Source organism: Malaclemys terrapin, chromosome 6, assembly GCF_027887155.1.
Source record: "Malaclemys terrapin pileata isolate rMalTer1 chromosome 6, rMalTer1.hap1, whole genome shotgun sequence".
Lineage (NCBI taxonomy): Eukaryota > Metazoa > Chordata > Testudines > Emydidae > Malaclemys > Malaclemys terrapin.
The window spans coordinates 46,651,383-46,672,228 of NC_071510.1; the positions used below are offsets into that span (position 1 = coordinate 46,651,383).

The 20,846-nt window shown below is 39.6% G+C and overlaps 1 protein-coding gene across 2 annotated transcripts in view; it reads left to right on the forward strand.

Annotated features, from left to right (window-relative positions):
* The first annotated feature begins 809 nt into the window (after positions 1–809).
* The window catches only part of LOC128839594 (DNA excision repair protein ERCC-6-like 2), a 63,889-nt gene continuing 43,852 nt past the window's right edge, over positions 810–20,846 (forward strand). For both annotated transcript variants that reach the window (XM_054032700.1, XM_054032701.1), the window contains exons 1-6: positions 810–927; positions 1,300–1,378; positions 2,227–2,341; positions 5,710–6,134; positions 13,020–13,139; positions 16,467–16,660. In XM_054032700.1, the coding sequence (XP_053888675.1) occupies positions 2,323–2,341; positions 5,710–6,134; positions 13,020–13,139; positions 16,467–16,660 (758 nt within the window). In that variant the 5' untranslated portion in view covers positions 810–927; positions 1,300–1,378; positions 2,227–2,322. The remainder of the gene's footprint in view (positions 928–1,299; positions 1,379–2,226; positions 2,342–5,709; positions 6,135–13,019; positions 13,140–16,466; positions 16,661–20,846) is intronic.

Consider the following 20,846-nt stretch of genomic DNA (forward strand, 5'->3'; position numbering starts at 1 on the left):
GCTCGCATGCTGCCTTCGGCACACGTGCCATAGGTTGCCTACCCGCTATAGCACTATCATTTTGGCCTCTACCCTCAAATTTACACAGGCCCCCTCCAGCAAAGTGGTGTCTGGGACAGTGCATGTGGCTACTCCCTGACAGAGTCCAGCTGGCTGCTCAGGGCAGGAACAATGTGCTTTAGGGTGAGGCCATGCAAGTTAGTAACGTGTCAGTAACAGTCCCTGGCTGGAGGGGGTTCACTGGGCCGGCTGCATCGCTGCAGCGGGAGAGGGACGGACTGGAGGGAGCCCAGCCCTACGTCAGAAGACCAACGCTCCACAGCCCTTCCAGAGAGAGCATAGTGCATAGCGCGAGAATTGAAAACATCACGTTATTTGCTCCTGAAGCCAATAGCCCTTCTACTGCCGTTGCGGTGCCTTTAAGAGAAAATCCCGTAGAGCCTCCTCTACATCTCGCGATATTTGGCTGTAGAGCCTGCCCCCGGAGGCGCAGGCTGGAGTGGAGCAGTCGCAGCGCCCGGTGCAGCTCAGGCAAGGAGCAGGGAGGCGGGTGTCTGCCCCCCCCGAGCTGGGAGAGGGGAGCTGACCGGGGTCCAGCCCCCCCGACTAGCGCAGCCTCCCTCCCCGTCCTGTTCTCATGCAGCCCCCGCCGGGGAGCCCCTGCCCTTCCGCCATCCTCGGGGATCTCGCTGCGGGGACAAGGGGTGCGGGGATTGCAACTGACCAGCGCCAGCCACACCCCCGCACGGCGTGGGGGTTGCAAACGCTGCCCCTTGAACTATTCCTTCCTTATCAACGCATTCCAACCAATCTCCAGTTCCAGGGGTGAAACACACTCATGGCAGGGAATATGTTATCTTCTCCGCCCCCTCTTTTGCAAGAAAGTGAGAGAGCTTTGGGGCTTAGGCAGAACGTCTACATTTAGCTGTAAATGAAATCATGATGTATTTTGGAGGATTGGGGAGAGGACTGAGGAGGTGTTATGCTGTCAATGAACATTTTGTTACTTCCTAAACATGTCTGTTTTCGTGATAAAGGGACATGGGGAGGAGTGGGAAGAAGCGTGGAACTGGGTTCTTAATTAGGGGAAATACTGACATAATTTAATAGAATACATTTATATATAATGTAATAAAAAATCCCAGTCCTGCATCGTTTGTGCACCTGGAGTGCACAAGGAGTGCAAGACTTGACCCCTAATGTGTGTATATGTTAAGGGAGATAGTCCCAGGTCTGTTATATTGATTTCCCTTCAAATTTTAAATACAATTTTGACACAGGCTGTTTTATTTTCACCAGATTTTAATACTATCAACATTTTTTATTTTGAAACTGATCACGCTACCTCAGTTCAATTTTAATGGAGGGCAAAGACAAGGTAAGTATTGGTTAATATGAAGAGATTACTTGTTCGGCTTTTTATTTATTTGGTTTTCTTCAATGTCTCTATTTGCCCTGTTTGTTCTCTGTAGTCTTTTTATTTTATCTTATGTTAAAATCTAGTTAAAACTTGGTATATGGTTTGTAAGAACAATTAGAGTTGAATTGGAAAGTTTTTATGTTTAATTCTCAGTTTGATTTGCCTATTTGTCTGATAGTCTATCCAGAAGAGGTGTGTGTACTCTGTCTGGTATTTATTAAAAAGTTGGAGCTCAAGTATATATTAAAAGATGATTGAAACGTTATATTGTGTAAGAAAAAAATCTGTGAAGTACAAGAGTAGAAGTTTTTAGTAAATGATGTGCCCTGGTATTTGGTATTATATAGGAAAAGGTGATAAGAGATGATTGTGTATGAACATTGTTGATCATTGGTAAGATGATTTAACTTATTGATAAAAAGAACAGGAGTACTTGTGAAGCTTATGCTCTAATAAATTTGTTAGTCTCTAAGGTGCCACAAGTACTCCTGTTCTTCTTTTTGCGAATACAGACTAACACGGCTGCTACTCTGAAACCTAACTTATTGATGTTAAACTCTCTAAAAATCTAGCCAGTTGCTCAGTATGTTCTAGCAGGGTAAGAATGCTTGCCTGGTCAGTGGATGTCATAAGTCCACTTCAGCCCATGCGTTTTGTTCACCAGGGGCAGCTTATTAGGATCCAAAGCATAGGCCATTGAACATGTAGGGAGTAAGAACATCACAACAGGCTCTCTGAGTCCCATCTTGATTGGTGTTAACCTTCAAAGTTGAGTGATTGGCTCCTTTTCCTTCTATCTCTGTTAGCATATGAAATGGGCTCACTGACTTCTCTTGTTATTGTGGATGTCTGGATGTTCTAATTCATGGATGTCGCAAGTACATATGTGGTTATAAATTGAAATGTGCGACGATATCAGAGGTAAGTTACTTATTGCCTTTCAAGGGTAGTTTGGATTAATAAATATCTGTACAATGCTTTGAAGATGTCTTGGCTGTCTATGAGCTAAGATCAAGTGTAATACTGTGTTAAGTAACAGGTACTGTAAGGGGCTGCATCAATGCTCTACTGGTATAGTAAAGTGGTACAACTCCCCAAGTATGGATGCAGCTAAATGGGTATAAAAGTGCTTATAATGGTATAGCTTATTCTCATACAGGAAAGGGATATAAGCACTTTGATATTGGTATAACTGTGCCCACTGGGGAAAGTACCAATATAACTTTTTTTTTGGTTTAAAAAAAATAATCATCACACTACTCCTGACAGAAATAGTTATACTGGTACATAAATTGTGTGTGGACCAGATTTGAGTGAATCTGCAATGATTGTTGCATTTTTTACAACACTGCCACCTTGGATTTTGTCAAGATGATGGCCTCATTGCCATTACTCTTGGCTTCCTATCCCCTTTCTTTATAATGTTTGTTTGCTTGTTTCATGTTAGATTTGAAGTTCTTTGTGGGAAGGACTGTATCTTCCAGAACATTGCTTTTCACAGCAAAGCGTTGATCCGGACTAGGAATTGGATTGCTACCACAATATATATAATTAATATTACTATTAATAAACAGTAATCCCTATTCTGTAGGCAGAATTTCTTCATTCACTCTAGACTACTGACAATCTTCTGGCTTTCCATTCTTTTCCTGTAACTGGAAAGAGTTGATTTGCTGGCTTAAAAGTAAGGGCTGTGTCATCTCAAATCACATTAACTGCAAATTTTTAGATTTATTTTTGTTACATGGTACACCTAAGATTACTGTAACTGAAAGATTACAGGATTTCACACACCCCTTTTTTAGTTTGTGGCTTTTTAACAGCATGTTGTATATAGTGAGTTTCACTTCTTTGTTGGTTAGATTCACTTCTAATTTTGCACACTAGCATGAAGATTCATACATTTTTTGTGGGGGAGTTTACCTGCGTGCTCTTCTTTAGGTACTCCAAGCACATGTATGCAACAGTAATGATGAGACAAAGATTCTAATCTTTCAGAAATTAGATATATTCTTCTGTGTTAACATTTTTCATGTAATTAAATAAACTTGTAATCTATTTCTAATTAATACATTTAAAAGAATTGTCCTGAAAATATATAGATCTCATAGGAGCCAGGGAGTGTGGCTAGGAGAGTATTACCTCTCCCATGGATTCTTGCGTTGAACCCTAAGAGGGGACCAGTGGACAGGTTTCTCCTCTCCCTCAGGACCCCTTCATGGAGCCATTTAAGAGAGCGCAGAAGCAAATGGATGGGTGTTTTCATTTCTCTGGAACCTTTGCATTGGAATCACGATGAGGACAGCTGCCTAGGAAGATGCCTTCCTACTCCTCATTGCTGTACCTCACTGCCAGTCTCTACTTTTTGGGTGTTCCTTCCCCACAAATAGTTCAGGTGCCTGTCTCTGCTGCTGCTCATAGCAGTAGTAGAGTGAAATTTAATATTGTTGTCTACATCTGCATAGTAGCAATGAAACTAATCAGTCTTAATTTCACTGCTACTGTTTTGGAGAACTGTGAGCACCAGAGGCACAATATTGTGCAGCAATATTAGCTAAGTTGTGCAAGACTCAGTAGTTTGCTTATGCTCTTGACCATGATAGTATTTCTCATGGCTTCTGCTGCAGTTTTGTAATACTGTGCAGATTTGTGCTTTAAAAAAGGTTATGTATGGCTGCTGGGCACTATTATGCCTAGGGACTTGTGACGTGTGGAATCCCATCACATTAGGCACATATAAGCTTACATGCATTTTGGATTCAGAGCAGCAGCAAGGAGGTGGAGATGGGAGAAGAGCCTTTTTGTTTGGAGGATGATCAAAATTTGTACCACGTTTCAACACATTTTGTACAAAATGGATTTCCTTTGGCATCACAGACATTTAGGAAAATCTTTTTTTACAACAAAACATGTTTTTGCTTTGAACCAAGAAATTCAGTGTTGATAAGTGCAAAGTAATGCGCATTGGAAAAAATAATCCCAGCTGTACATACAGAACGATGGGGTCTAAATTAGCTGTTACCACTCAAGAAAGAGATCTTGGAATCATAGAAATGTAGAACTGGAAGGGACCTCAAGAGGTCATCAAGTCCAGTCTCCTGAACTCAAGGCAGGACTACCTAATAGCCCATTCCTTACAAGTGTTTGTCTGACCTGTTCTTAATAACCTGCAATGACGGAGATTCCACACCCTCCCCAGGAAATTTGTTACAGGGCATACCCTGACAGGAAACTTTTCCTGATGTGTATATATAGGATATTACATGGGTGTGTGGGGGTCTCAACTGAATTTTGGCTTTTTTGGGACTTGGGAATTTTTCACAGGGCAAGTGGCCGAGGCTGCACTGAACAGCTGGTGGGGTCAGGAGGGTGCTTTCTTTGGCAAGGGTGTCAGTACTCATATGGTGCAGCCTTCTGCTCGACTGATCTGGTCCTTCAGCATGGCACCATTCTGCTTCCTCTGTGCTCTGGGGGAGTGAGACGGGCAGGGAGCTGGCTCCAAGCAACTGAGACTGCCTGACCACTGCAGTGACAGGCCCGCAGGGAGCGGAACGCCGCACCCTGGTGAGTACTGGCTCCTGCCAAACAGAGCCCTCTCCTTCAATGTGAGAGTGGATGGGGCCACATTGAAGGGCTTGGATCAGGAGGGGACAGTGTCCGCCATCAGTAGCAGGGGGGACTCTGTGCCAGAGGTCTTGGCTGTTGGGGGCAGGCTTCCTGCCCTCCTTGCTCCCCTGCCATGCAGCTGTAGCAGCTGGCCCCAGGGCACAGAGCTCCATCCACTTCCCCTGCCAAACAGAGTCTGCGCAAGGGAAGCAGAGGGGGCCATGCTGAAGGACCGGTGGGATCAGGAGGCCAGTATTCACGGATTGCAGCCTTTTGCTCCTTTGCTGATCACCTCTTCAGCACCCCCGTTGGCTGCCTCTGTGTCAGGGGCACAGAAAGAGAGGGTAGGGAGCAAGGTCCTGGCAGCCAAAACCTCCTGACCACTGTAGAGTGTGGAAGGTTTCCTCAAGTGCTACATGGTGAGTTCCATCCCCATGAGTACTGGCCATCCCTCCCCAGCACTCACTGCCCTTTGTTTTTGTTTTTTCCAGATTTTCTCGCATTTGTAAAATTTTAAGAGAAAACCAGATAAATTCCCAGGAAACATAAATAAGGCCCTTCATTTTTGGATTTTATTTATATATGTATTTTCTCAGAACAGTGTTAACAAAAGCATAACAAGCGTAGCACTTTTTTCACATAGTTTGCAACATCATCTTTTTTGTGTGTGTTTTTGTTTTTAGACAGGTGGCATGCTGGAGAGAAGTGTCTTGCCCCATCTCCTGAAAGTGGGAAACTGTGTGAAGCCACAATAAAGTCAGTTGAAACAGACAAGAATGGGAAATCATTTGCAATTGTATCATTTTTGGGGTCTGAAGAAAAGAACATCATAATAACAAAACTCTGTAAAGCCAGAGCTGGTAAAGATCCCCGGAATAGCTTAATATTTGATTATGAAGATTTGGAAAAGCCTTTTTTCCCTGACCAAAGGCTTCCGTCTCCTGCAGTTGCTTTTGAGTTATCTGTAGATGGGGACTGTATCCCTTATACAATTAATAGGTATCTGCGTGATTATCAAAGAGATGGGGTTCAGTTTCTCTATGGACACTATGCTCGTAAAAGAGGATGTATTCTTGGAGATGACATGGGACTTGGAAAAACAATACAGGTATTTTGTCACCTTAAACTATTGGTTCAGATATGACTATGCTTTATGAAATAGATTACATATAAGGGTTAATGATTTTTAAAAGGCACCTATTTAAGAAGTTATAATTGTATATCTAGCTAGAGTCCCAATGTTTGTCTTTATATTTTAGGTATTTTGAGAATTACTCTCTGTGCATCATAACAATGGTTATAAACGGGGCTTTACACTTTTAACATGCACAGAGTGGCTAAAGTTGTTTTTCATTCATTGTCTAGACAGTAACAGTTTTGTGCTGCTCTTGAAAAGTACTTCAAGTATACTCCAAACTTTGGAGACCCTAGCCAGATTAATTTTGTAAGATCCAAGATGTTTCATTCCATTGTTGTCTCCCAGTCAGAAATGTATGTGATTTAGGCTACTATTCTTATAAGTAAAGATGACCGCTAATGTTAATGCAAAAGATACACAGTATAGTAGCATTTTTTTTCTTATCTGTTTTGGATCGTCAGGGTTCAATGATTCAGTCGAAATTAGGACATTTTTAATCTGGAAGGAGGTTCTTACTCCTCCACTTCTTTTATTTATTTAGTTAGTGGGTTGAATCCTAAAGTATCTAATATATAATGCCCTCTTCTCTCCCCCTGCCGACTCCTCCATTGTCTAATTCCTGCCGGAGCCCCACTGATCCATCTACTCCAGTGTAAAATTCTCCCCATCCCCACTTCTGGGAATATTAACTGAGAATTTTCCTTAGTGTGAGACAATGCTAAAATGAGTAACATCATAAACCTTTTCTCTTTAAAAAGGGAGAATAAACTAAGTGTACATTTGGCAAAGTCTCTTTCTTGGGGGAGTATTTATAGGTGTACCACACAATGTGTGTCTTCCTCTTGGTGCTATAACATTCTCAGTTTGAATAAAACGGAACTGCTTCTGTTTGCATAATGCTGCACCTGATCATGCCTAGGTTTCTTGTTAACATGTGGTTGAGAGCAAAGGAAACTAATCAGATGCACTCAAATACAGTAGATGTAGAAGTATTTTTGTATTCTAAACTGCAAGTATCTCATACAATCTAATAAAAAACATGTATCCAAAGATATTTGGCGGTCAATTTCAATACCACTAATATTTAAATAACCATTTTGGGTTTCTGCAGTGTATCATATTTCAGTTGACTTGTGTCAACGTTATGTTGGTAACATTCTTTGACATTCTGCTCATTCTACAAATCCCTCTCAGAGGAGAAGGAATACAAGTAATAACACATGTTCAGTATATTTATTGTTTGCTTTTAAAATATAAACTAAAAAGTTCTTAAACTTTTTTCTTAATCTTGATCAACCTGTTTAGCTAATGCTCTATAATACCATCTAAACTATGAAAAACAAATTCTAAAAGTGCAATGTCATTGATAATTATAATGAAAAGTACTTTCATCAAGCTGAATTTAAAATTTTACCTCTGCATATAAATTGTGAGACTGTCCCTTCAGATATACAAGGCATAGACTATTTTAGAGAGCAGGATTCCTAGAAGTTTGAATATCAAGCAGTTTGCCCGCAAGAATGGTGCACATAGATGATGCTGGGTGATAGTGAGTGGCGTGCTTCCTCTGCCGTATAACTGTATGGAATAATTATTATGAAGGGATAGATGGGAGACAAGCAAGCTCAGCATGTTGCAACAACTGATTTTATGTAGTTGTTTGGAATTGCAGTGTGATAAACTTTCTAATTGCTACCCCAACTTTGAAGAAGAATGCATCATTAAAAGAGTATCTTGTATATTCTCTCCCTCCTCCCCCTGCCTCCGCCCCCCCCCCCCCCCAAAAGTCAGTCTTTATACTCTGCACTTCGAGCTGCAGGAAGGGGCAGTAAGGTGCATATGAAAGTACAAAAGAGGCAGGAGTCTCATTTATTTGTGTAGAAAACATTGCTGTGTTGAAACAAGTATTATGTATATTCAGTTACTTTAATTAACCACTTAACACATGTCAGAAAACCTAATTTACAGTGCTGTAAAAATCTCCTCCTCCTCCTCATGCTTGTTTACATGCTGAGCTTCCCATCCCTGGCTCAAATTACAGTATGATTCTGGAAGATGTCTGGGATGCCTTTAGGATATACTAATGCATACAGTGAGTGAGATTTCCCCTCCCCCCCCCCCTACTTCTGAAGACTTTTTTTTTTTTAATTATAATGAGGAAATGTTCAAAAACACTAGTGCAAATGTTATAACCAAGTCTGATTTCCCCTTGCCCCTTCACATTGGCCAGTGGGAAATGTTATTGCACTGTTTCCCAGACCCTGGTGTATAGTGTATATTGCTAACTGACAGTGTGTAAGGAAACAGCCTGTAAATGTTTCCTTGTCAGCATGGGGAAGATGCCTTTCCCAGAATGATAATTTGGTTTGTCATTTTGGGGATGAAATACCATTCTATCCTATGACCAATTCAGAGATTAGGTTGCAGATTTTATTCTTTTGGGATTTCTTTGAGGCTTCATTTAAAGTTTGTTCCATAATGAATAACTTGGTTTTTGTAAATGATTTGTTAAACTTCTATTCAATACAGTTTTTATTTTAGCAACCCCCCACCGTGCTGCTATAGCTTAGAAACTCCTGACATTTTTAAAACGTCCCTTTTCAAACAGTGTGTGTAATTCAGTTTAAAATCTCATTTTCAGTTGTAACATTGCATCTAAATTCTCAAGATGACAATTCATTTCTCAACTAAATTTCATTTAAATCAGTTGGGCTCAGGTTTATTTTCAAAGTCAGAGTTTGGATATGGAGTATTTTATTAACCCTAGGAAAATACTGTTGGTTTTTAATACCACAAGAACATGAAGGAGGCACTGTATGAGGTTAAATTAGTATATTAAAACTCCAGTCCTGCAAACTATTCTGAATAGGTGAACCTCTGCTCTTATGTGGATCTTCACAGAAATCAATGGGGCTCTGGGCAGACCCCTGTTGAAGTCAATGGGACACCATGGGTATAGAGGTCTGCCCATGTGCAGCAGTTTGCAGGATTTGGTTTTAGGAGTGTAATGTTTAAACCTGATGAAATCCTGAATTTCTGAACTACTGTTTAAACTCCTCCTTCCCCCTCCCCAAACATATTATCCTACATGGAGGCTGGTGTGTCTGATGTAAATTAAAGAAATTCATATTTCAGGCAGCCACTTCCTTAATCTATATGGCATGTAGAATTACCTTCTGTTACACCATAGTCACAATGGGGTGGACTATGGGCAAAGTGCAGCCTTAATTTTAAATTTCCTTACATTTGTCTATTTAATGTTAAAATAACATTGTTTTAACTAGGGCTGTCAAGGGATTAAAAAAATCAATCGTGATTAATCGTGCTGTTAAACAATAATAGAATATTATTTAAATATTTTTGAATGTTTTCAAATATATTGATTTCAGTTACAACACAGAATACAAGTGTACAGTGCTCATTTTTATATTTTTACTACAAATATTTGCACTGTAAAAACAAAAGAAATAGTATTTTTCAGTTCACCTCATACAAGTACTGTAGTGTAATCTCTTTATCATGAAAGTTGAACTTACAAATGTAGAATTATGTACCAAAAAAAAACTGCACTCAAAAATAAAACAATAAGTCTACAAGTCTGTCTACATTTGCAGGTGATAATGCTGCCTGCTTCTTGTTTACAGTGTCACCTGAAAGTGAGAACAGGCGTTCTCATGGCACTGTTGTAGCCATGAGAAAATGGACTTGTAGGCTCTAAAGTTACATTGTTTTTGTTTTTAAGTGCAGTTATGTAACAAAAAAAAAATCTACATTTGTAAATTGCACTTTCACGATAGAGATTGCACTATAGTACTTGTATGAGGTGAATTGAAAAATACTATTTCTCATCATTTTTACAGTGCAAATATTTGTAAACAAAATATAACGTGAGCACTGTACACTTTGTATTCTGTATTGTAATTGAAATCCATATATTTGTAAATGTAGAAAAACATTGAACATATTTAATAAATTTCAATTGGTATTCTATTTAGCAGTGTGATTAAAACTGCAATTAATAGCGATTAATTTTTTTTATTTAATCGCATGATTTAACTGTGATTAATCGACATCCCTAGTTTTAACTTATCTTAGTGGTGTCCCCAGATATGAAGAAATAATTTTATTTACCGATTTTCTTTATGGAAGCAGGGGTGGTGCTGATGGATCATGGTGAGTAGTAGCAAGATCTCTATTCCTTTTCCAACACACCTTGAAAAGAGGCTAAAAAGAAAGTTAAAGGCCTGAAGAGTGAATAAAGTTTTGAAGTCTTTTTATTTTTTCCTAATTATTTCCTTAAACTTGTGACCACCTAAGTAGTTGTGCTGTAAAATAGTTATTAGAGAACATTCTGAGAAATGGCTGTGTCTGTTGTAGCAGGATGGATTTACAAAATAATTTATGTATGTTTATTTTACAGAGTTCAAACTATATTGTTTCTGGAGGTTCTGTCTCCCCTATCTATCTGTTATGAGGTGTCTCAGAGAAAAGTGAAATGTTTTTGGCTTCAATTCCCCCTCCTTATGCTGCCTGTTCTCCAGTTTGCTTCCTGCTTCAGTTGAAGGAGCAACAGATTTCTCTGGCAGATTGTCCTTTTTCAGACCTTTGCCACAGTTACCAAAATGTGAAAGTTTGATGGGGATAATTCTTCAAATAAATGAAGAGTCTGGAAACCACTAGAAGTTATTTCTTTCTGCGGAATTTCAGTTTATGCTTGAAAGGGTTAAAAAAAAATTTGCCACGACCACCACCACCACCAAAAACCTATTATTAAAATTCACTGATATGCGTACAAACTTCCAGAACTACCTTGCCTCCTCAGTTTATATGAAGAATTGTGCCTAAAATTGTATTGCCTCCTCTGGCCCCTATGGTAGCTTTCCATTCTCCTGCCCCACATGGTGGCTTCTCCCTCTTATGCCCCACCCACCTCTATCCTTTGCATGTTTTTTTCCTGGCAGCTCAGCATTCCTTGCTGTCTCTCCCTCCACCATTCCCTGTTGGCTACCTCCTTCTCTGTGGTGCTGACAGCTTTAGCTCTGTCCTGCTATGAACAGCTGTGAGGCAGCTGCAGAGGAAAGGGACGGGAGCTGGCTGCTGCTGTGAGCAGTAGAGGAACTGCCGAACTTCTAAAAGATGAGCACTGCAGTGGCAGAACAGCTGCTTCTTGCTGCTGCACAGTTCCTGGGACATCATACCTGGGTGATTTTTAAAAATGTGACTTGGGGCCAAACTGTGTCTGCCAATAGCTGTGCTTTTTGCCTTCTGTTTCTTCTGGATGACAACTGAAGTGTAGCCCAAAATAGCTCAGCCTGTGGGCCTCTAACCTACTATAGAATGTTGCAGTGTATATACCCATATTACCCCAAGCCACGCACATTCCAAGCTGACAGATAAGCTGAAGTCAGCAGAGAGTGTGTTGCAATTGGGGCTTAACAAGGTGACCTTGCTGTAGTTCAGTCCCTGAATCCAATGGAGAAAGCTAATCCTGGTGCTAGCCACGGAGAATTGGAGGAGCAAGGACTGTATCCTGGGAAGCAGTGACTCTGAAAAAGACTTTGGGGCCATTTTGGATAATCAGTTGAATGTGAGCTGCCAGTGCAATGTTGGCCCAAAGGACTAATCTTGGATATATGAACAAGGAAATATCAAGTAGGAGTAGGGAGGTTATATTACCGCTGTATTTGGCACTAGTGCAACTGCTACTGGAATACTATGTCCAATTCAGATGTTCACAATTCAAGAAGGATGATGATGCTAAATTGGAGAGGGCTCAGAGAAGAGCCACAAGAATGATCAAAGTGGTTCTGAATATGTGGTCTGTGGACCTCTCGGGGTCAGTGGTCTATGTCTAAGAGGACCACGAAAGGTGGTTGTTAGCATAAACAGTGGTCCATGGCCCCCTGGGGGACCGCAGACTACCTCTAAGATTTCCAAAGAGGTCCACACTTCCATTCAAAAAATGTTCAGGATCTGCGAATGAAAAAAGGTTGAAAACTGCTAGATTAAAAGATTTGAAAACATGCCTTTATAGTGATTGAGCTCCTTGCGTCAGTCTATTCAGTTTAACAAAGAGAAGGTTAAGGGGTGACTTGATTGTAGTCTATAAGTACCTACATGGGGCCCCAAAATTTGATATTGGGCTCTTCAATCTAGCAGAGAAAGATATAACAAGATCCAGTGGCTGTAAGTTGAAACTAGATAAAGGTAGGCTGGAAATAAGGTGCACATTTTTAACATTGTTCCAATGGTTAATTACCCTCAATCTATCAAGTTGTGATGGATTCTTTGTCACTGGCAATTTTTAAATCAAGATTGAATGTTTTTCTAAAAGACATGCTCTAGTTTAATTCAGGAAAGTCCTATGGCCTGTGTATACAGGAGGTCAGACTAGCAGGTAATAGTGGTCTCTTCTGGCCTTATCTATGAAATATATAAGAAATACATATTAATAGGATTGGGCAACCATCACTTTAAAACCCTTCCCCAGAGGAAACTTTGGACTGAAGTTTCAGGTGGACTAACCACATCTGTGTTGCTTCTGTTTTCCCATTCAAGGACCCTATTTCCTCCCTTCTTTGGAAAGTTCCTAGGCATGCCCCTTCCATCATTTCTCCCTATCCTCCTGCACTACATCTTCTGTGTTTTTCAGGGCTCTGTTTTTTTTTCTTCACTCATTAGCAAACATTCTAGCCCTGTAGGAGAGTTGAGCTCATATCTCAAGGATGAAGTCAGCAAAAGCTGAGGATGCTTAGCACTTCCAGGATCGTGCCCTGAATGTCTGCTGTCTGAAGGACATATTCATGTTTTGTTGCATTTTCTGCATATTCACTGTAAATTGCATTCTTTCTCTAGGTCATTTCATTTCTGGCTGCAGTACTATGCAAAAAGGGAACACGTGAAGATATTGAAAACAATATGCCAGAGTTTTTATTGAGGACCATGAAAAAAGAACCAACATATATCCCCAAAAAGGTACAGATTTTAATTGATAGAGATTTTTTTTTTGATAACATAAAAGCTGATGCTGTGTGTGTGGTTTTTTTTTTTTTTTTTAATAAAAACTTACGTGCACTGCAAAAAATGTTTGCGTATACCAGGTTTTGGGGTGTTTGCATGTGTAAATACAAATGTTCATGGATTTTAGATAATGCAAGTCAACCTCCCAGTTTTTTAAAAACCGAGACAATGCAGTATGTAGGTCTAGCATTTATTTAACCAGGGCCGGCTTTAGGCCAATTCCCCCGAATCAAGCCCCGTGCCTAAGAGGGCCCCGCGCCCTAAAAAAGAGCACCTAATATAGTCATCTTTTTAATTTTTTTACTCACCTGGTGGCGGTCTGGGTCTTCGGTGGCACATTGGCGGTGGGTCCTTCACTCGCTCCGGGTCTTCAGCGGTATTTCGGCGGCAGGTCCTTCAGTGCCACGGAAGACCCGGATCGAATGAAGGACCCGCCCCCGAAGACCCGGACCGCCGCCCTGTATTTAACTATACCAAAATGTGAAAATTCAATAGGAAAATTCAGCAGGATGAAGCCAATGGTCTAAGTAGATAGTGAAGCCATTGTCCGTGAAAGGAAAATTAAATATTATTTGATTATGCTTTAATACATAGTATATCGCATATCGAAACTGTTAAAAAACATTTGCAAAGTCAAGCACTCGAAAGTTAGGAAATGCTAGTGTAACCTTAACTCTTCCATGTGTGTCCTTTCTGTGCACTGAATTAGGCAAGTGTCCTATGGAAAACTGCATGTGATCATGTAATTAAGACCTATGAGCAATGGAAGCAAAAAAAGGAAAATGGTTCATATCAGGAGAACCGAGTGTAATTTCACGAGACAAAGAAAAAGTATTTCTCCAGCCTAAGGGCTTTTCCTCTGATGAATTTCAAAATCCTGCTACAAACGATTGAGGTTTTAGTGTGTCTCAAAAAAGATGGGAAGGATCTTTTATAACAAAGTGCTAGGCAACCTAAACGTAGGGATAGCTATTGGCTCCCTTTATAATGACTGTTACAAGTTGATAGGTGTTTTGATGGCTCAAAATGACATTATTGTATCTGTGAAGTGTCCATAAGCTATAAAATGTTGAATGGTAGACAGATGATGATTTTAGAAGTGAGGCTATATGATTTCCTGTATAATCTGTTATAATGTTAGCAAATGGATAAATTATCTAAAAGTTTATTTTAAATGTAAGACACACCTTCGTATGCCTACGTTGAAAGACCCAGGTGATTTTCATTTGATTGAGGTGATTGAGTTGCAGGAACCATCTTAAATCTTTAAACCTTTTATTTAAATTCTTAACACTTACATATTTTTAATGGTTGGTTGGTGGATCCATCTTCTTTTCAGGATTAAATCAGCTGCAACTTAATATCGTTGATTTAATGGGCCCCATGTTTTAAGACTGCACCAGCAAGTTTGCCACTGTTTTAAAGTAATGGCGCTTATAATGGTAATTTATATATTATTCTGTAGCAGGTGTCTTTTGATATTTTATTTGTATCAATGTGTATGGAACCAACATAATGAGTAGAATTTGGATAATATTTTCAGTTTCACAGCTCATAAGTTGAGGGAGTAGAGAACTTCTAAGACACATAACTAACATTATAAGTTACACCTGTCCATGATTATAGCTGAAGAGATGTTCAGCTAAGTAAAATTACTTTTGAATTGCCTCTTTTAGTCTTACTTTAATTCTTATTTGATGATTGTTGCCACAATGAATTTGTATATTGCTTAAAAATCGGTGTTTTGGAAACCTATTGTATGCAGTAGTTTAGACAAGGTGGATTTCAAGAAACTTTACTTTGTGGTTCAATGCCCTGAAAAGAAAAAGAGAAAAAAAATGATGACAAAAGTGTCAATGGTATACAATACACAAGTAACCCTTATTTCTCTTTTGGGTGGTAAAAACAAGTAATAAGTATTGTTGCTTGAAATAGGATTCTGAGATAAATACTTTTATTCGTAAAGTTCTGATTAGTTCCTTTACCCAAAGTAATGTGCTAAATGGAAGCTTTTCAATATCTTGCCCATGAGTTGGTCCCACAATCCTTTGAATGAGCATTTGTAATGGGATTAGGATTATAAAAGATTATGGTTTTATTAATAATACTTAATATTTATATAGTGCTTTTTATCTGTGTATTTTAAACGAGTTCTCAAATGTGGTTAATTTAGTATTATTCCCATTGTACAGATGAGAGAAAACTGAGGCACAGAAGTTAAGTGACTTTCCAAGGTGTGTCAACCAGGAATAGAACCTAGTGTCCTGTTTCCCAGTCCTGTGTCCTATTCAAGGGCATGTACCAATTAGCAGTCATATGTTTCTTTTTATGAAAGCCATGTAAACATACTAACACAAACGCTTACTAAATACAAAACAGTAGAGGTAAATTTGAAATACTTTATTAAACAAAAATTCACAATTGAATCCAGAGAATATCTACTGTTTTGGAATATATGCATAGAACTAAAATACATGTTGTAAAAAGGTTGAAATCAGCTAACTGTATCTACCACGAACAATTTTAGTGTTTTGCATTTTTCTGGCAAGGGCTAATACCTAAAATACATTTTATAAAACAAATAAAATGTGAATCAATATTGGCCTTTTGAGGCTCGTTGTAGCAAATATGTTAATGGACTAATTATATAATTCAGTTGCCGGTGTCTTTTGGAAGACAAAAAATCTGTATTCTATTCTTTGCTCTGCCATTAACTAGCTTTCTGACATCGAACAAGTTACTGAATCACTCTGTGCCTCTGTTTTCCCATCTGTAAAATATTTTGTGATCCGTGGATACAAATTCTGTAGAAGTAGAAAGTGATTGTTTGTGTTTTCTCCATCAGTCTACAGTCATAATTTTTCTACATTTCTTGCATTTCATCAGTTTTACTCTCACTGTCCGTATGAAGTAGATTTTTTTTTTTTTTTTTTTAAGCTTTACAGTATAACTTGAGTAACTACCATTATTGCTTTGAAGGAGTACTCCTTCTGGACACCATTTTACTGAATGTTTCCTCTGATAACACACTGTAAATAAACTCAGATTGTTTTACTTTTATGAGTTTGTCCTCTAATCTTCTTTCCAGATTCTTCTCTTCTCTATTCAGTTCATATAACTCTAAGCAAATAATAGATATCATTCATGGAAAATTATTAAATAAAATTCAGACTTTTAAATACTAAAACAATGCTCATTATTTTGACTTTTGCATGACAACACTTGATACAATGTTTTTGACATGGGTTCTGCAGCAGTATAATGACAGCTGTTTGTTTTTAGACTTTCCTGATAGTGGCCCCTCTTTCTGTGCTTTATAACTGGAAGGATGAGTTGGACACTTGGGGCTATTTCAGGGTCGCTATTTTACATGGCAGTAGAAAGGACAATGAACTGAGTCGTATCAAGCAGGGAAAGTATGAGGTTGCTCTAACAACATATGAGACGCTTCGCCTATGTTTGGATGAACTTAACAGGTAATGTAACATTTTCTAACTTTCATTTGTGCAAACACTGTTTTAGTAACAGTCTATTGTGTTTTGGTTTTAATTTTTTTTGACAACTATTTAAATCCTGTGAATCTAACTCAGGGGTCGGCAACCTTTCAGAAGTGGTGTGCCGAGTCTTCATTTATTCACTCTTAATTTAAGGTTTCGCGTGCCAGTAATACATTTTAACGTTTTTAGAAGGTCTCTTTCTATAAGTCTATAATATATAACTAAACTGTTGTTGTATGTAAAGTAAATAAGGTTTTTAAAATGTTTAAGAAGCTTCATTTAAAATTAAATTAAAATGCAGAGCCCCCCAGACCGGTGGCCAGGACCCGGGTAGTGCGAGTGCCACTGAAAATCCGCTCGCGTGCCACTTTTGGCACACGTGCCATAGATTGCCTACGCCTGATCTAACTCCTTACTGGGAGGTGGAATGAAGAGATACAGTATATCTATATCCAGTGAACTTGCCAAACAGAATCTCTCCCTTTCTAAAGGGTAACCCCCAAGAAGGTAGTTATTGAAATGATAGCTGTATTAAAAGTTGAAATGTCAGGCAAACTAGTCTCTGTTTCTCCCATTCTACCCCCCACAACGACCACTAAAATATATGGGATGGCAGAGGCTTGATACCCTGAGAATCCCTGCCCTAGTCACATTTTTTCATGTATATAATAAGATTCCAGGATTGTCACTTTGAAGCATAAGATTTGTATAGAATCAATGTGAAGTGATGGAAACAGCTTCAGTCATGGTTGTGAACTCTTTTTGTTCAGAATATCACAAGGTTGAATCATCAGCATGATTTGCAGTCTGTTGCAGTCCAGTTTTTAAGTTTTCAGCCATTGAATTACACCCATGTGGTGTACAGCCAAAGTCAGGCAAAGAGTCTACACCATTGCCATATCAGAGTTAATATCTACACCTAATTAGCTTGCAACAATTTTATTGGTTGAATGAGGGAGACTAGCCAGATGGTTAATTACTGGGTCCAACTGCTGCAGTTCTTCAAAACCACCAACATAACCCTTCCCATAGAGTAACCCCAAACACACGCAGCCCCCACCGCAGCACATATCCCTCTCTTGCCACCTGCACAAAGCTCCCATCACCACACAACCCACATGCAAATCAACAAAAATCTCCCAGTACTACACACACATTTCCGCCAATCTCACTCATATTCCCTGTGAGAACCAGGTGGAATGTTGGGAGTCCAAAGGTTCTGTGGTGGTTGGAATGTGACAGTTGATCAGAGGAGGTGGGAGTGACAGCTGTGTGGGGTAACAAAAAGGTGGTGGTGCCTCCTGACAGGGAGCAGCTCTGGGCACAAACTTTGGGGAAAATGTATTTTTTTAAGTTCTCAGCCATTTTGACTTTACAAATTGCACAACGTAAAATATCCAAACATAATACCCTCACACAAATTAACTCAACTAGCCATCATTCACCACCCATACAGCTCAACACAGTCTCCCAGTGCATACCCCCTAGACACAACTCAGCATGAATCTCCCAGAACACACAATAACCCCAAACACAGATAGCTCCTCACCGCAGCATTTGCCATTTGCACAAATCAACACACGATTTCCCAGCACAGTGCACATACTTTCCCACCCTCATACTTGCCATAAACTTGAATGGCAAAGCTGTGGGTCATCGCTAATAGTACAATATGCATCTAGGTTACATATCCCTGTTGCATGACAGAGGTCAGTATCCACTGTTAGTGGACCATGCTTTAATTGTCCCATAGACAACCCACCCTCACATCTGTGATCCCACAGACAGCCTCACTGCCCATTCATGATCATATAATATTTTTGTGGCAACTACAGCAGTTGACTACGTGGAAAAGTAATGATAGAAAATTATTTAATATTTATTTATTTAGCTGTCTTTCAATGCAGTTTAGCATAGAACTCTCCATAGCACCCTCACCCTCCAACAAGTCCTCACAGTAGATGAACTTCTGGTGTACAGTGCAAATAGTTGACACAGTGCAGTGCTTTTTGCCAGGTTGTGTTGGTCCCTCAATTCAGGAAACTTTAAGTAAGAGATATATTGTAATATTTATGTTTCTTAATACCCCAAATGACTTTATAGAATTTGAGGTCTTCCTGCATTCCAATTTGTCTCTGCTGTAGTTCATGACCTTGAGTACAATCAATCGAGCAAGTCAGCATTGACTGTTTAAATACTAAAGAACTCACAGTACAAACTTGCTGACAGCTTGACATGGTCTTGTAGTTTAAACAGCTGGGTTCACCTTCAGGACTTGATAACAATTTAGATTGAATCATAGCTGAAGAGAACCCTTTAGCTATCTCTGTTAACCTAGTCTTGTTTAAAAATATTGTGGTTTGGAGTAGAGATGTGAGAATCTGTGTGAGAGAGAGAAGTAATCCTTATACTCAAATCTCTTCATGCATGAGCATAAGGAATAATTAGTTGAAATTACTTGGTTACTTTCAAATATGCTTATTCCTGTTCCTACTTTGCATCTAGCCATGGTTTTATCTCTTTTATGCTCTCTTGAGAGGATCTGACTTTTCTTACAGTAGATTTTTGAAATGTAGGAGGCTGACATGGGCTACTTGATTCAGAGTATTTCAATAGTACTGAATGAAGGTTCAGTCTTAAAAATAAGTTAATCTAAAATAGGGCTTTTTTAAAACGGGGGAAAAAAACGTGATACTTTAAAATATGCCTGCCCCTACTTGCAGCTGCTTGATTGTATTAAAGGAGCATCAAACTTGAAGTGAATGTATTTTGAAATTGCTCAAAATATCATTATTTCAGAACTAATCTTCTACCTGGATTATACATTTGAATTTAAATAAATCTCTCTGGGGGCTGGATGACTCAGGATTAGTAATGTGATATGAATCATTTCACCTTTAGATCATGGGGTTTTATTGTGGTCCAGACTGATAGTGACCAAAAGTTGTTACCAGGCAATGGCTGCTGATGTTCAAATTCCTTTTGGAAAAGTTGTCCATAATTCCCTTGCTGCTAGATATGCAGCTTTCCCTTCCACATCCCTCCAACCCCTTAACCAGTCCCCCCAATATCATTGGCAGTAGAGATACCAAAGAAAATGAACAATCATGTCATCCCTACAGTTGATCCCTTCAAGTCATATTTCAGACTCACTAATAAAGATGTTTTCCCTACTGCTGCTACCCATGCTGTACCTGTTATGTGGGGGAAATGGAAGATTTCAGTAAACAGGATTCTCAATCTGCTACCTTTTTATAATTATTAAATTCACTTTTTAAAAAATCTTTAAAAAGTGGAGTTAATGGTATTAAAAGCTGCTGGGTTAATAGCCCTGGAGACAGTCAGTCTTTCTCTTTCACAGAACTGGTATAGCGTGACTGGCAATAGTTCATATTTTTGGCCACAAAGTCTTGTCAATATGCTAAATTAATTTTTTAAAAGATAAGTCTAATCATAGGAACGGCAGTAGCCTATGAAAGCAATGCTATAGTTAGGGCCTTACCAAGTTCACGGTCCATTTTGGTCAATTTCATGGACATAGGATTTTAAAAATAATAAATTTCATGATTTCAGCTATTTAAATCTGAAACTTCATGGTGTTATAATTGTAGGGGTCCTGACCCAAAAAGGAATTTTGTGTGTGTGTGTGTGTGTGTGTGTGTGTGTGTGTGTAAAAGGGGGGGAGAGTTGCAAGGCTATTGTAGGGGGGATTGCGGTACTATTACCTTTACTTCTGCGCTACCGCTGGCAGCGCTGCTGCCTTCAGGGCTGGGCAGCTGGAAAGCAGCGGCTGCCGGCCGGGAGCCCAGCTCTGAAGGCAGAGCTGCCGCCAGCAGCAGCACAGAAGTAAGGGTTCAATCGTATGGTATTGCCACCCTTACTTCTGCACTGCTGCAGCTGGGCGCCTGGCCAACAGCTTACACTCTCTGATCGCTCAGCTCTGAAGACAGCACAGAAATAAGGGCGGCAATACCGCAACCCCCTCTAAAATAACCTTGACACCCCCCCACCCCCCCCGCAACACCCTTTTGGGTCAGGACTCCCGGTTTAAGAAACGCTGGCCTCCCCTGTGAAATCTGTATAGTATAGGGTAAAAACAAACAAAAGACCAGATTTCGCAGGGGGAGACCAGATTTCAGAGTCCAACACGTGATTTTTCATGGCC